General features: G+C 39.9%; 1 protein-coding gene across 1 annotated transcript in view; it reads right to left on the reverse strand.

The window, feature by feature from the left end:
• Positions 1–3,482: 3,482 nt before the first annotated feature.
• The window catches only part of LOC103610039 (coiled-coil domain-containing protein 50), a gene marked incomplete at its 3' end in the record, with an annotated part of 44,311 nt that continues 32,842 nt past the window's right edge, over positions 3,483–14,951 (reverse strand). The window contains exons 2-4 of the mRNA XM_008594277.1: positions 8,980–9,042; positions 8,017–8,143; positions 3,483–3,573 (exon numbers count right to left, since the gene is read on the reverse strand). Coding sequence (XP_008592499.1) covers positions 3,483–3,573; positions 8,017–8,143; positions 8,980–9,042 — 281 coding nt within the window. The remainder of the gene's footprint in view (positions 3,574–8,016; positions 8,144–8,979; positions 9,043–14,951) is intronic.

Consider the following 14,951-nt stretch of genomic DNA (forward strand, 5'->3'; position numbering starts at 1 on the left):
TTGGAGAGTCAAAGCTGCTGGGGCTCAGCATAGGGAAACAGACACCTCCACATGCCTAGAGCTCTGTCTGGCAGAGAATAAGTAGAGTTGTTCAGAGAGAGAGTTTCTATGTTGGGGCCCTGGGAGTGTGAGCTTCTTTCCACTAGCTGGAATTTAACTTCTAGTAATAAAGAACTGGCCTAGTTTGCAGGGCCCCCAAACTGCCCCTGGGAGCCACCAGAGGGTGGGATGCAGGCAGCTGCTGCAGTTGATCCAACTACTGCTTGGCTACTGCCCTGCACTTCTGGCTGTTGTGCGGGCATTTGCTGTAGTTCCCACCCTCTTAACCTTCACTCCGCATGTGCACGGCCTTGCCCAGGTAGTTGGGCCATTCCTTTGGGGCCACTTTCCCTGACAATCTCTTCACTTACACCTTTAGCAATATACTCGTACCATTTCGGGAGTGGGACAACGTCTGAACAGCCCACCTGGCAGAGGGCCCCAAAGGGCCAAATCTGCCAGCCTTGGCCTTGAGGCTCTGTTCACACCCCTCTGGGAAAAAGACAAATACTCAAGATTCTGAGCCCCCCAACCCCAAGACAGCTGAGTCTCAGAGCTACCTTTTATGATACCTGACCAGCACCAGACTTGTCTAGGCCAAATCTGCCAGCCTTGGCCTTGAGGCTCTGTTCACGCCCCTCTGGGAAAAAGACAAACACTCAAGATTCTGAGCCCCCCACCCCCAAGACAGCTGAGTCTCAGAGCTACCTTTTATGATACCTGACCAGCACCAGACTTGTCTTCTGAGACATCAGCTTGGGGCAGAGTGGTGGGCCTGCGGGTGCACCAGGAGGTGGCAGTGGTGGGCAACCTGGTCTCTGGGTCTTTGTAATGCCAAAACGAAAAGCAGGAGAGGGTGAAGACTATAATCGTTTCTGCTTCTATTGTTGGTTAAAGCCAGCCAGCCAGCATGGGTGCACCAGGAGGTGGCAGTGGTGGGCAACCTGGTCTCTGGGTCTTTGTAATGCCAAAACGAAAAGCGGGAGAGGGTGAAGACTATAATCGTTTCTGCTTCTATTGTTGGTTAAAGCCAGCCAGCCAGCAGATGTGGGGCTCTTTATTCCAGCAGCCTTGGTTGCAGGGAACAACTGCCCAAACAAGCCCAAACTTGGAGAGAGGTCTCTGGTTTCTAAGAAGCAGGCTTACCAGGCTGCAAGTCCCTACATCTCCAAAGTATCTCACTCTCCACGCCAAATAGGAAGAAATGGCCTTTGTGTAGCCAAACTGATCTTAACAGTGTGCCTTCAGGGACGGACCCACGTTCATACTGCGTGAGGGCCATCCAAATGCAGTCTCCACGGCTAGCACGTGGTTGCCAGGCTGGCTGCAGCAGGAATAATGTCCACCTTGGCAGACTAGACAGCTACGAGTCCCAGACAGCCAGGATGGAACTCGGGAGTGGGCAGTAAGAGGAAGGACTGCTCCCTGCACCACTGCGACAGGGGAGGCAGAGATTCCAGCTCACTGCACAGCCCAGGAAAAATGGATTCCAGCACACTGGGCTCTGGCCCTTCCTGTCTCCAGCCAGCTCCTTCACTGCCTCCCTCTCAGCAGGGCTGACAACCTCAAGTTTTGCAGCTCCTTTCCCACCAAGCACAGTGTTCACTTAGAAGCTCCAAAGTCAGGCTAACAGCAGCTCTCCAAGCCCTTGGGGGTGACCCTGAGGTTCCATAAGCTGTTGGAGAAACAAGGATGTTGGTCCCTGACTGGCTGGGTTGACCAGACTCGTCCCCAGCAGCCAGGTCTCTCCAAACCCCAATTTGGTGCCTTTGTGTTTACTTCAATTCCTCAGTCAGAATCTGCAAACTCCTTCACTCCCTGCCACCACTTTGGCTTTTTGCTGTGCTGCTTGTTTTTCCTAGTGCTCATGACCCCCAGTGGTTCTTGCCCAGAAGAACATGTGTGCCCATATGCAGGCACCAGAGCCTCTGCTGGAGAGCTGCACCAGATGCTCAGAGTTGGCCATCTTATGTATACCAATAAATAAAAGTAGTACTTTCCATATCAAAAAAAATATTTATATATAAACACACACACGCACACACACACAAATTGAAATAAAGTAGTTTTTTGGGCCAAGAGATCATAGGAAAGTGAACCCACAAGGAAAAAGGAGAGAGAGGGTGAGAGCAATGCCGACTCCTGGCCGCTCACAAGGGCTACACCCTAACCCCTGTTCAGGCTCTGCTCAAGGCTTGCTCTCTCTCTAAAGTTGCAAGAATAACCAAGGAAAAGACACGCTGTAGTGAGCTGAATAGTGCCCCCCCCGCAAATTCAATTCTACCCAGAACCTCAGAATGTGATCTTATTTGGAAATAGGGTCTTTGCAGGTATAATTAGTTAAGCGGAGGTCATACTAGATTGGGATAAGTCCTCAATCCAATGACTGTTATCCTCATAAAAAAACAGAAAGACACAAAGATATAAACAGGAAAGAAGGCCATGCAACAATGGAGGCAGAAACTAAAGTGATGCAGCTACAAGCCAAGGAATGCCAATGATTTCCAGAAGTCACTGGGAGCTAGAAAGAGGCAAGGAAGGATCCTTTCCAAGAAGTAGCATGACCCAGCTACTTCTACCTGATTAGACTTCTAGCCTCCAGAACTGTGACAGAATAAATTTCTGTTGGGTTAAGCTACCAAGTTTGTTGTAATTTGTTACAGCAGTCCTAGGAAACTAATTCACACCTGTAGTGCTATGGGTAATGTCGGAATCCTGCCGATGTCACCAATTGTAGCGTTCTTAATCCTGTTCATGATGCCAATTGTGGAGCTCTTTTACCTGCCCGTAATCCTGCTGACTGGGCCAACTGTAGTGCTATGGCTCTGTCAGAATCCTGCCAGTGTCGCCAATTGTCGAGCTAGGGCTGGGTCTGGTACTCACAGACCCCTCAAGCCCGTTCACAGAGTGGGTCACAAACCCTTCACATGCCAGGCTGGGTCCCCAGACCCGTCACACACCAGGCTGGGTCACCAGACCTCTTACACACAGGTCTATGAGCTAGGCAACCAGCAAACAGGTCCTTGGAAGCCATAGGTTGGAAAGTATGGCTGTATGCGGCAGTGACCATGAGGCAGTAAACTCCAGCCAAGGTGGTGGTGCTGTGCAGGTGCACTAACTCCACCCACACAACCTATTCACAGCAAATGCTCGGCAACATTCTGAACATCTGAGGGGCCCTGATCATTTTCCTATATTTTCCCAACAATACCTTATGTCAATTTATCCATTATCATCTCTCAAGACTTCACCACTTACATAACTAATCACAAGGTAATAAACAGAGGCCCATGGAACAATGCTTGCACTACGGCACCCCAAATGAAGAGCTTTCTACCGCCCATCCAGCAACCCTATGTTAAGCCCATGAATACAAAAAGTAACTGCTCCAGTGTTGAGCACCCCTTCCTCCATGGGTTGAAGGGGCATTAACTAAGTTGTACCTCATCCTTCTTCTCCTGAATGCGCCGTCTCTCTGCCTCAATAGCCAGCTTCTCCTGAATTTCCTGAGCAATTTCACAGTCTTGCTGTTCACTAAAAAAAAAAAAAGGTGAAAACATGAAAAGAAAATAAGGAATATTTTTTTTTCCTAAAAATAAACACAAATTATTGAGTACTCATTATGAGCATACTTATTTTTATCTCAATTCATAGGATAATGATGCAAAGAGGTTGATACCGTCAAATTTTACAGAAGAGAAAATTGAGGCTCAGAAAAGTTAAATCACTTCCCCAAGATCATAAAGAAAATACATGGTAGAACTGGAACCTGACCCCAGACATTACAATGGAAAGCTCCATTCAGTGCTTCTTCTATACTACCACATCACTTCACCCTACTGGGGCTGCTCTACAGAAAGACAAGCACATTTTCTCACGATTCTGCAAAGGTGATGTAGACTACAAGATAAATATCCACAAATATCCAAATAGAGAGTGCAAAGGGCTGGCCGGTTAGCTCAGTTGGTTAGAGCAAAGCCTTATAACACCAGGGTCATGGGTTCAGATCCACTGTCCAGCTACAAAAAAAGCAAAAAAACAAAAACAAAAGAGGATGCAAAGAAAAGGTTTGGGAACGAGCTCACTAAAATGTCAATAATACTGTGGTGACCTAGAGGTGGTGGTATGATCTTGAAATAATTTTTACAAATGTTTTAATTATCTACATATTTTTTTTTTCAGTTTCAACAATGAACACTAAAAAATTATGCTTTAAAGGGGGAAAAAACAGTGTATATTCCCTAACTTCGGTTCCCAGTACAGGCCTTTCTGGCGGAGGCCAGTTTTCCTAACATTCTGGCCACGAAGAAAATCAGATGCTACAATACTGCTACTAACATAGTATTTTTTTGCTTGTTTGTTTGTTTGGTTTTGGCATTTGTGGACTAAACAAAAATGTAAACAACACCTACTATGGGCCAGGTACTATGTCCAACACATTAAATTTACAAAAATGAGTACATTTTCATCTTGCCCTCAGAAACTCACAATACATTCTGGTGGAAGAAACAAGACAAATCATTTTTATAAGAAAAAGAGAACTGTTTTACACCAGTTCTCACAGAACATGGAATTTGGTTCTTTCAGAAATGGCTACAGAATTTGCCCCTAGGTACACAAGCCTCGTTAGGGTTTCAATAAAAATCAATGGGCAGCTTACAACTCAGAATGTGATAGCCCTGAAGAACCAATCTTTTACACAAACCTGGTAAGTAGGAAAGATAAAGAAAAACACACTTAGAGCTGGCTATCTGAAAAGACTCAAGAATAAAATTTCAATTGTGATTTATATATGCAGTTCATCTGCTAAACAAATATATCCCCTCATCCTCACCTGCCAATTGAACTTAAATTCTCAATGAGTCTCAGTCTTAGTTGTATATTCCAACCAAGACACATTAATGGAAGTTTGTAATTAAAGAGTTAGGGGCTGGGAGAGAAGAATATCCTAACTTCTCTGCAGGAAATGAAACCCAAGTATTCTATTCTAACAAAAGTAAGGGGATAAAAATTGTTTTCATTTGTATAAGAAAATAGTCATTTTGAACATGTTTGGAAACAGGTAGATGTAGGTGGAAGTAGACAAGTGTGCACATACAAGGCAGAAAGAGAACCAGAGAACACCAGACAGAAACCACAGCCAGAAATAGCAAAACTTTTTTTAGAATCAGTAGGAAAATCACTGGACAAGTAGTCTGTGGACCTGATTTCTGGTCCTGTCTCTACCACTGTTTACCATGAATCATGCTCTCCTATGCCATTTTATCAGCTATGAAAAAGTTTGGCTTAATTACTTCATATTACAGGTCTAATATTCTAGGAATCTTATCCACTCAAGCCAAAGAAATGAAAATAAACATAAATCTACTCAGAGCTATTTCTATTTCCTCTTTTCATTCACTCACTTAAAATAATTAATCAAACACAAAATCATGGTCTCTGTTTTCAAAAACTTCTCTACTTGGACCTCCCAAATTAATGTAAAATCCGTACAGGAGTAAGCAACTACTGACTACATGCAAAGTGATCATATATGGGAAGAGAGCAGAGCAGAGAAGGCAAATCCAACTGAAGTGTTAAACGTCACAAGTAACACACAGATGTATCTCCTGTTACAGAAAATAAAGCAGTGAAGTTTCAGCTGATCTTAATTATTTCAAACCATGTTTCCAAGAAGGACCATCTCTGGTTCAGTCAGCTAATTAAACAGAATCCTGAGGAAACAAAACTGAGAAAGAAGTAGTAAACAATCCATAAACCTCACTTTGGACAGCAGCCTAAGGACCCAGACTAAGTGAAAGGTTCCAGTTCATTAAAATCTGTAGCATTTCATCCTTCCCATTAGCTAATTAAACAGAATCCTGAGGAAACAAAACTGAGAAAGAAGTAGTAAACAATCCATAAACCTCACTTTGGACAGCAGCCTCAGGACCCAGACTAAGTGAAAGGTTCCAGTTCATTAAAATCTGTAGCATTTCATCCTTCCCATAATGTCCAGCTGTCAAGATTGCAAGGGAGTGAAAACTCAAAGACTTCCTTTCTACCTTACTTATTTCAGCCAGGAAGACTTCCAAAACCTTGGAGTCCCAGGCAGAAAGGTGACACCTGGTTCTTCTCTTATTTATAGGACCTCTTCTCTTATTATAGGACTTATAATCTATCATTCTCCAATTCCTGATTTATATTTTGCAATGATTTGTGTTGATAATCTCTGAATAACTTCATTATATTCACTGTCATTACCCTAATTCAAGATCTTAAACTTCTGTATCAATCTGAGAACGGGATTTCCTAACAGAATTGTAAATAATGTAAAGGGCAATAATTTAGAACTCTGAACACTATTGTTTTGGTTCTCACCATTTAATTTCATCTGTGGAAATCAGACTTAGAATATCCCAAATCTATCTCTTCCTCTTTATATCTCCATTACCATTATCCTCAGTTCAGGCCTTATCATCTTCTACTTCTCTATATCTCTATCACTACTGTCCTCCATTCAAGCCTCCTCATCTCTTAATTTGACCATTGCTCAACAGCTGCCTTTAATCTTACCTACCCCCTGCAAGTCTTTACCTACCGAGTCCCCAGAGTAGATCCCGAAACAAAAATCTAAAACTCCTTCAATGATTCTCTATTTCTTATAATACAAAATCTATAAAACCTAAGTTCCTTAATGTAATTTATGTGACCATTTTGGTCCAGCTTTTGACTACTTTTCTGGCCTCATCTTTTTATGCCCTAATCATATTCTCCACTCTAACAGTACTGAACTTCTTGCAGCTACCATGATTTTCCAGGTCCTTTCACCTCCTGCCCTTATATGCATGTTACTCATTCTGTCTAGAATGGTTTTCCCAAATTATCACTATAAACTCCTAATTAACTATCAAGGTTCAGATTAAATGTACCACCTGTCTTGTGAAGCTATTCCCAGTCTCCTCTCTCTTCACAGGTATGAAATTTATAATTAAATTCCCTGTGATCCATACATGTATCTGTGAATATATAATGCTCAGGGTGTTTTCCTGAGGCCCTTAATGGCAATGGCTATGTCTTGTTCATATCTGTAGTGTCCAGTGCCTTTCATGGTGCCAGATTTAGCAAGTCAATAAAAATATTTATTTACAAAATAAGTAAGCTTAACAAAATGATGAATAAAATCTCTACAAATAACAAACAGAAAGACAAACCCCTTCTTAGAGGCAGCAAAAATGATAGGCTTTCCTGTTTTATTTGAACATGACACTAAAATAAATCAAGGGGTTTTTTCACTTCTCCCTTTATCCACTTCTCCTGAACACAATATCTTATGGCTGAATCTTCCATTAGAGATTGAGGTTGTAAGAGCCATTCTCAGAAAAGGAATGTACCCTGTGAGGCTTTAAAACACTGAAGAAAAGTAAAAAGTCACTGTGCCAGAAGAGACCTAGAAATGATCATTTCCATTTAGCAATCTATTAAAGGAGAAGAACAAGAGAGAACTTTTGTCAGACAATGAAAGTTTGAATATAACTGAGTGCACAATTCAGAGCTTTCTAGCACATTCTGCCATTTCTTGAAAAGTGAGGAGCTAAAGGAAAGTAAGAGCTGCAAACACAGCTAGGAAATAGTAAAGGAACCCAATACAAGAGTTCTTTGAGGTCCATTATTTAACTGGATTCCCCAACAAACTATGAGGCAGAGGGGACAGATTATTTTTTCCATGTACGGGTAAGAAAAATAAATTCAGAGAGGTCAACCAGCTGGCTCAAAGTCATACAACTAGAAGTGTTACAGTTCACACCAGTTAAGTCCCAGAACTAGTCAAGTGTTCCAACAATAACGAAAAATTTTTAAATCAAAGAAAAAAGCTGCTGTAATCTACCAGTGAAAGGAATCACAAGGACAGGAGTCTCCTTCTCCCCTGCCCTGGTTGCTGGCTCCACAGAGAAAACCAGTCCTGACATTACTCCCTCCCACTCCCCAAATCCTCACAGGTCTTTGTAGCGTTTCTGTAGCTGAGCCTGGGCTTTCAGATCTTCCTCTTGGAGCTGCTTAGCCACCTGGAGATCATGCTGGACCAAACGGTTCCGCTGAACATTCGATGCCAAATGATGCTCAACTGGGACAGAAAGGTTGAGGAAGAGAATTACAATGTTTTGGCTTGTTAGTAATAAACCTCCTAACAAACTGAAGAGCATTACCACTAAAAAGAGCTTCATATCCATCACTTCATTTTATGCTCTCAACAACTCTATATAATAGGCAGCACGGGAATTATTATTCCCATTTTTGCATTAAGTAAAAAGAGAATTAAAAAATTAAATAATTTGCCTTTAATCATCTGGCAAAAAAGTAGCAGTGCCAGGACTTCTATGCAAATATTCTAAAGCCAGGGACGGTGTTGCCACTCTATTTATTAAATGCAGTTTTCAATAACTGATTTTTATATTAACACATGAATTAATAATTCACCAATTACATGTTCACAAACATGTACTTTTATATAACACACATAACTTAGATTTACTTTCCATCAGTTCACTGCATAAATATTCAGAAAAATACACGATGTGGCCTAATCTAGATCCCACCATTGCCTAGAAAAGATGTTCAGGTCCCTATTCTAGGTGCAGAAATAGACTGCTAAGGAAGCCTTCTACTCATCCTAGATACATCTACAACCCACAACACTAAGGCAAGGGAAAAGTTTCAAGTCCTTCTTTTCCTCTTATTTGTCCATTAGTTTTCCAATCCCTGACAGCCTGTGTTACTTCAAAACACCTTAAACTTCATTCTCTACCCTGGCATCATTTGCCTAGACAAATCCTTCAGGATGGATAGATAGTGTAAGCAGGTTACTATGTTCTCTCCCTACCTCACCCTAAGAAACCAGCTTCAAGCTACTGTTAAAAAAAAAAAAAAAATGAAAGAGCAGGAGTCTGGGCCATTACTCACTCTCTTGTTCCTGCAGGCTATGAGCCAGGGTGTGGTCCTCCAGGACAGCAAAATCTCGGCACACTGCAGAGCATGAGGAAGGAAGAACAGACAGGAAGGCTCATTAGTTAGTAGTACTTAAGAATAAAAAGAAATGGATTTTCCTTACTTCAAAAAATCAATTCTAATATTTCAGGATGATCAACTTTATAACTCACAATGCATAAAGTAGTGACTAGTTAAGTATGACGTCTTTGTTCATAAAAATCCATAATGCCTGCTCAGTGTAAGCAAAGGGTGTCACAAAATAATCATCCTTGGCCTGAGGTGAGAATTTTAACCACAGAATCAAAACCCAAAGGGCCAGAAATTCCAATCCACTTCTATAAGGGGAGGGCAAATACTGCTGAAATAACAGAAGAGTCAACAATGCTTTGCATATTGCTGCTGAGTGAGAGCTGAGTTCATGCAGGTACAGTCAGAGGAGTTAAAAGAAATCTAGCCTATGCCTCAGCCATCTGTGGTTCAGGGGCTTCTCTCCCAGAGATTTACTTTTATCCTGGTGTCCTTAAGGAAAAGCACAACTACATTAGTTCCTCCCGTAGGAGTAGATCTCTACTTTAAGAATAATCACATTCTTTAATGTGTCCACCCCCTGGGACAGGAGTTGGAATTAGGCCTTTAGGTCTCTCTAAACCTAAAGCTGCCCCCAAATAATCTACAAACCAAAAGAAAATGGGAAACCTGGAGGAAACCAGGACTGTACTCCTAACTTTGCCTCCACCTGGAGACCTAAAGGAGAGCATTTGCTGACCTGTTTTCTTAGAAGCAAAATAGGTAGAGATGGTCTCCGAGCTCCACTTGTTGGGAAAATAGAATACTTTAATCAGGCCCCCTCACCTGCCATCTGGTTGGAGGTGGTGCGGCACATTCTTTGTAAACGAGTTGTGTGTGGGTGGAGTTAGTGCGCATGCACGGTACTGCCAAGGCCTGGCTGGCGTTGAGTTCCTCAGGCAGCTGCCCCATGCGACCATGCTCTCAAACCTACAGCTTCCAAGGATCTGTTTGCTGGTTATCTAGCTCATAGACCTGTGTGTAAGGGGTCTGGCGACCCAGCCTGGTGTGTGAAGGGTTTGTGACCCAGTCTGGACAATGGGTTTGAGGGGTCTGTGAGCACCAGACCCAGCCCTAGGCCCTACAATTGGCCCAGTCAGCAGGATTATGGGCAAGTAAAAGAGCCCGACACCACGTTACCCCAAACTGCAATTTAAAGTACTTTTTTAAAACACAGCAACAAAACAAAATATGAAGACCTCATCATGAAAACTGCTGTTTTAAGGACATATAATTTAAGTGAAATATTTTCACTTTATTCCAAACATGTAACTCATGTTAAAAAAGAAAAATTCTCAAAATCCTCAGACTGCAATGTGTGGGACTCATGAAACTGCTCCCCAGGGCTTATTAGAGGTTACAGACTTCTTTCTGCACCTTTGGATTTGCCTACAAGGACATTTAACTGAAACAAAATGAAGACACTCCCTTGCCACTCTCTGCACTTACGTATGAGGGTACCTCAAAAATTTCATGAAAAGATTCATATTATCTTTCAATTCTATATTTGCACAAACTTTTTGAGTACCTTGTGCATTCACATAGTCCTGTCCCTCACTGAAAAATAATGCAGCAAAAAAGTAGGGAGATCTGGGGATATCAAGATTACTTTGAAACGGTTTTATGATGGAGGAATCATTCCTGCCCAAGAACCATATTAAACTGAATATGACCTGCTTACCCCTTGCTCAAATGCAACTGCAAAACCAGTAATACCAATAGAAGCCCTGTTCTTTTTCATCAGATATATTCTCAGTAAATTTTAACAACTTGAGACATAGGTCCAAGTCACCCTATATTTCACAGAATGAAAGTGCTTTAAAGATGAGCTGGTTAACACCCTTGTTTAATAAGTAAGGAAACTGAGGGCCAGAAGAAAGAAAGGCCTTATTAAGGCTATATATAGTTCATTGCTGATAGGGCTGGGGGTCAATGTCTGACCTGGCAAGATCTCTTTCCTTCCCTGACTCTGTGACAGCCCTCCTTGACTTGAGGTAAATCATGGTCAGAACAGACTGAAGATATTTTATATTGACCAACATAAACTCTCCAAAACACTTCAATTAGTTAATACTTAATTTTAAGTAGATAAGACATCCACAAATTCACGAATATTCAGTTATTGTGATTTGGCTCTAAATCTTCTTACCCACAAGTTATGAGCAGGGCCTGAACTAGAAGAAGATCTAGGATCTTCAATGACTATAAGGAAGTACACATACATACACAAATATTCAGAATGAATTAGACAAAATGAATATAATAAAATCTTGTGTAAAAGAATGCTATTTTAATACATTGCCTTATTATTTGAAATATCTTTATTATATCAGAAAAACTTACATTTGTATATTAAAGTCAGTATTAATTTTAGATTAATTATAACTAGATCAATTTTTAAAATTAGTCTTAGGCTAATTTTAAATGTTTTTCAATCATGGGTGTCAACCTTTTATTAGGTCATAAAATCAATTACTAAGTCTGAGACAAGCATTTTAAAAATGAATAGGCTAGAAAATAAGAGTATATAGCATACAGTACAGGAGACTACAGTTTGGAAAAACTATTTCCCAGTATTACATATATATACACTACATAAATACACACACATGTAAATGATAAGTACTAGGTCACAATGTAAAACATATATCACTCCACAGATTACAGTCAAAAAAGTTTAAAAGCCACTTCAATTTATGTTATTAGGTCACAAAGTTATGTCAAAAATATATATGTTTTTAATGTCATGCTGATTAAAGAATTATAAAATCATTACAGTTTTCCATGTGGGAAATCAAATAAAGAACTGTAATCATTTATATGTTTTTAATTATAGTCATCACAACATTAAAAACAGAAAATATATTGTTTATGGACAGATATACCTGCAGTAAAAATATTTTAATATATGGCACTGACACAAACAATTCAGAATAATGGTTATCACTACAGAGAAAGAAAAGGAATATGAGTATTTTAGCTGTAGATTCTGTTCTACTGCTTTAAAAACAAAAAGGAGACTGAAGCAATTAAGGCAAAATTAACATCTATTTAATTCAGGTGGTAGATTCCTGGGTTTCTGTATTTCCTGTACTTTTTGAAATGTTTTATATTGTTTTAAATTCCCTAATTAAATATAAAATTTTAAAATCTACTTCTTTCATTTCATCAAGAGCATATATTGCTAAATCACAAACATAAAGACAAGTCTGACATATGATAATAGATATGAGAATTTATGAGTTATTAAGTATCTTAACAACAACTCTTCTTAACGATTTCTTAATATCCAAACAGCAAAACTGAAGAATATTCAGTTATTATGATTTGGCTCTGAATCTTCTTACCCACAAGTTATGAGCAGGGCCTGAACTAGAATAGGATCTAGATCTTCAATGACTGTAAGTACACATACACAGAGTCTTATTGTCAAATACTGTACACTGATTTAGCACTTCAGAGTTTACTAACAGCTTCCAAATACATAATCTCACTTATACTGAAATATTGCTTGCCCAATCTACAATTTCTTCTGTTACTACTCTAGTTTCTTTCAAGATCTACCTCTATGTACCCTGCATCACTTCTCTAATACAAGCTGAAAGAGTCACCAATCCAATCGAATTTGTAAATGAGTAACAAGACTGGGAATTACAGAAAATATTTCTCTTTCAAGATCTACCTCTATGTACCCTGCATCACTTCTCTAATACAAGCTGAAAAAGTCACCAATCCAATCGAATTTGTAAATGAGTAACAAGACTGGGAATTACAGAAAATATTTCACAGCCAGGCCAAGTTCAGAGCCTGGATGAAACTTTGCTCCTTCTCCAACCTACTCTACTACTTTGACGTAAATATAAACAGCATAAACTCATCTCTGTGGGTGATGGGTTTACCTGTGTACCTGTGTACCTGTGGGTACACAGGTAAACCACTGGAACCTGAGCTTTCCTCCTCCTCCTACTCAAACTTTTCCCCTCACATGTTCACTCTCACTCACCACGAACTCAGGCTGATCATCTTGCCATAGGCCAACTCCACCATTATCTTCTGCTCTTCCTAGCCTGCTACTAAAATGAGCTTCCTCCCCATGATAAATTCCACAACTATCCCCCTTCATTCCCACCCAGACCTCAGTGGTCCTGTAGCGTCTCCCTTCTGCTCCAGACATTTCCCCAAAGCCAGTGCATGGTAGCTAAGTCTCTTCTGAACACTAAAAACCATGCAACTCTGCCTCCTGGTTTAGAAGAGCATCAATAGAAAGAAATGCAATTTGCCCTTCAACTGGAACACACAGCTGTCTCTCCATCAAGTTGCCCACTCTTCAGGGCAAGGACTTTGTGGGGGTAATTTCTGCACCTCCCACACAATTAGCACTGGATGTAGCATATAAGCTCTACTGTCATGACACTATCACAGAATCAGACTTTTAAAATCTGTCAAACATCCTTTAATTATTAATTTATTAAAAATAAATAAATTACATAAGAACCAGAACCCTCTACCATTCCCACTAAAAGAAAGTTTTAATGATTTTTTAATCCAAATATGTACAAACACTGTATAAGTATATAATGAATAAGTTTACATTAAGCCGAGTCTGAGAATACATATATAAATGTATGTCAATCACTCTCAATATCTCCCAACCATTTTTCCTTGAAGAAGGAATTATTACAATTCAGTTGTAGATTCTCTCTAAATAAACAAATAACAGAGTATGCACCTAATATATGCTCGTTTATTCAGTAAACATGTGCTGAGCTCTATTTCAGGATGAATAAGTCATTTCCAAGCATCAAAGAGGTGGAGATGACAGAAAGGTAAATATGTATAATTTGATAAGTGTTATAGTAAAGACCCATGGTAAATTCTTTGAAGGGATAAACATTGGTGCAGTTATGTTTGTTATGAATTGGGGGAAGAGGTAGGGAATGAGGGTGACTTGAGCAGAGTGCATCAGGAAACCTTAAAGTAGATAACATGAAGTGGATTGCAAAGGAAGGTTAAAAATCTCCCAGGCAGAGAGTGGTAGGCATTCAGAGGGACCAGTTACAAACAAAAAATCACAGGCTGTTCCGGGGTCTATGTGACCAAAGCACAGAAGTCTCAAAGGGAATTGTGGCAAGAGATGAGATAGAAAAGGCCTTGTGCACTAAGCTGAGAAATTTACTCCATATGCATTTTTGGTACACAGATTACATGACATATGCCAAAGAAAATCTGGTAATTAACCACCACATTCTACCTCAAGCCAACCAAAAACTACCTCTTATACATTTTCTTTTCCTCTTCTTTCATTTGCTCCCCATGCTCTTATTATTATTATTTATTACTTGTTTATTTTTATTTCTCCTCACACACCTTTTTTCAGGAATATCTGCTTGCCAACTTTACCCCTCCAGACACAGCCCACTCCCAAATTCACCCTACTGAAGGCTTTCTATATACTACAAAACTACTTGTTCTCTTTTTACAGATAACACCCTCATCTGCCCTCCTCTTGACAATTAGTAGGAAAGTAGAAAATTTCTACACTGTAAAAATTAGCATCTTAAAGGAAAAGAGAAAACTCAACATCATTGATTTGAATGTCTCCTAAAACTACAGCTCAATTACAACAAAATTGGAGTCCTAAAACAGTATTTCAAAAACTGTTTTTTACTCATTAAGAGTAGCAGATTAATTAAGATCTCCTTAGCTTTTCACCAGTAAAAGAAAAAGTTAATGACTGAATATTTTACACAAAAGATATTTAAGACTGTTATTTAGAAAGCTCATTTAAGCAAGTTTCTCTCTTCCTCACTCAGAAACAAAATATTTTATTTAAAACCTGCTTAAGAGAGATGATTCAGACTTAGAAGTGGTGGGATGAG

The sequence above is a fragment of the Galeopterus variegatus genome, unplaced genomic scaffold (genome assembly GCF_000696425.1).
Source record: "Galeopterus variegatus unplaced genomic scaffold, G_variegatus-3.0.2 Scaffold10516, whole genome shotgun sequence".
NCBI lineage: Eukaryota > Metazoa > Chordata > Mammalia > Dermoptera > Cynocephalidae > Galeopterus > Galeopterus variegatus.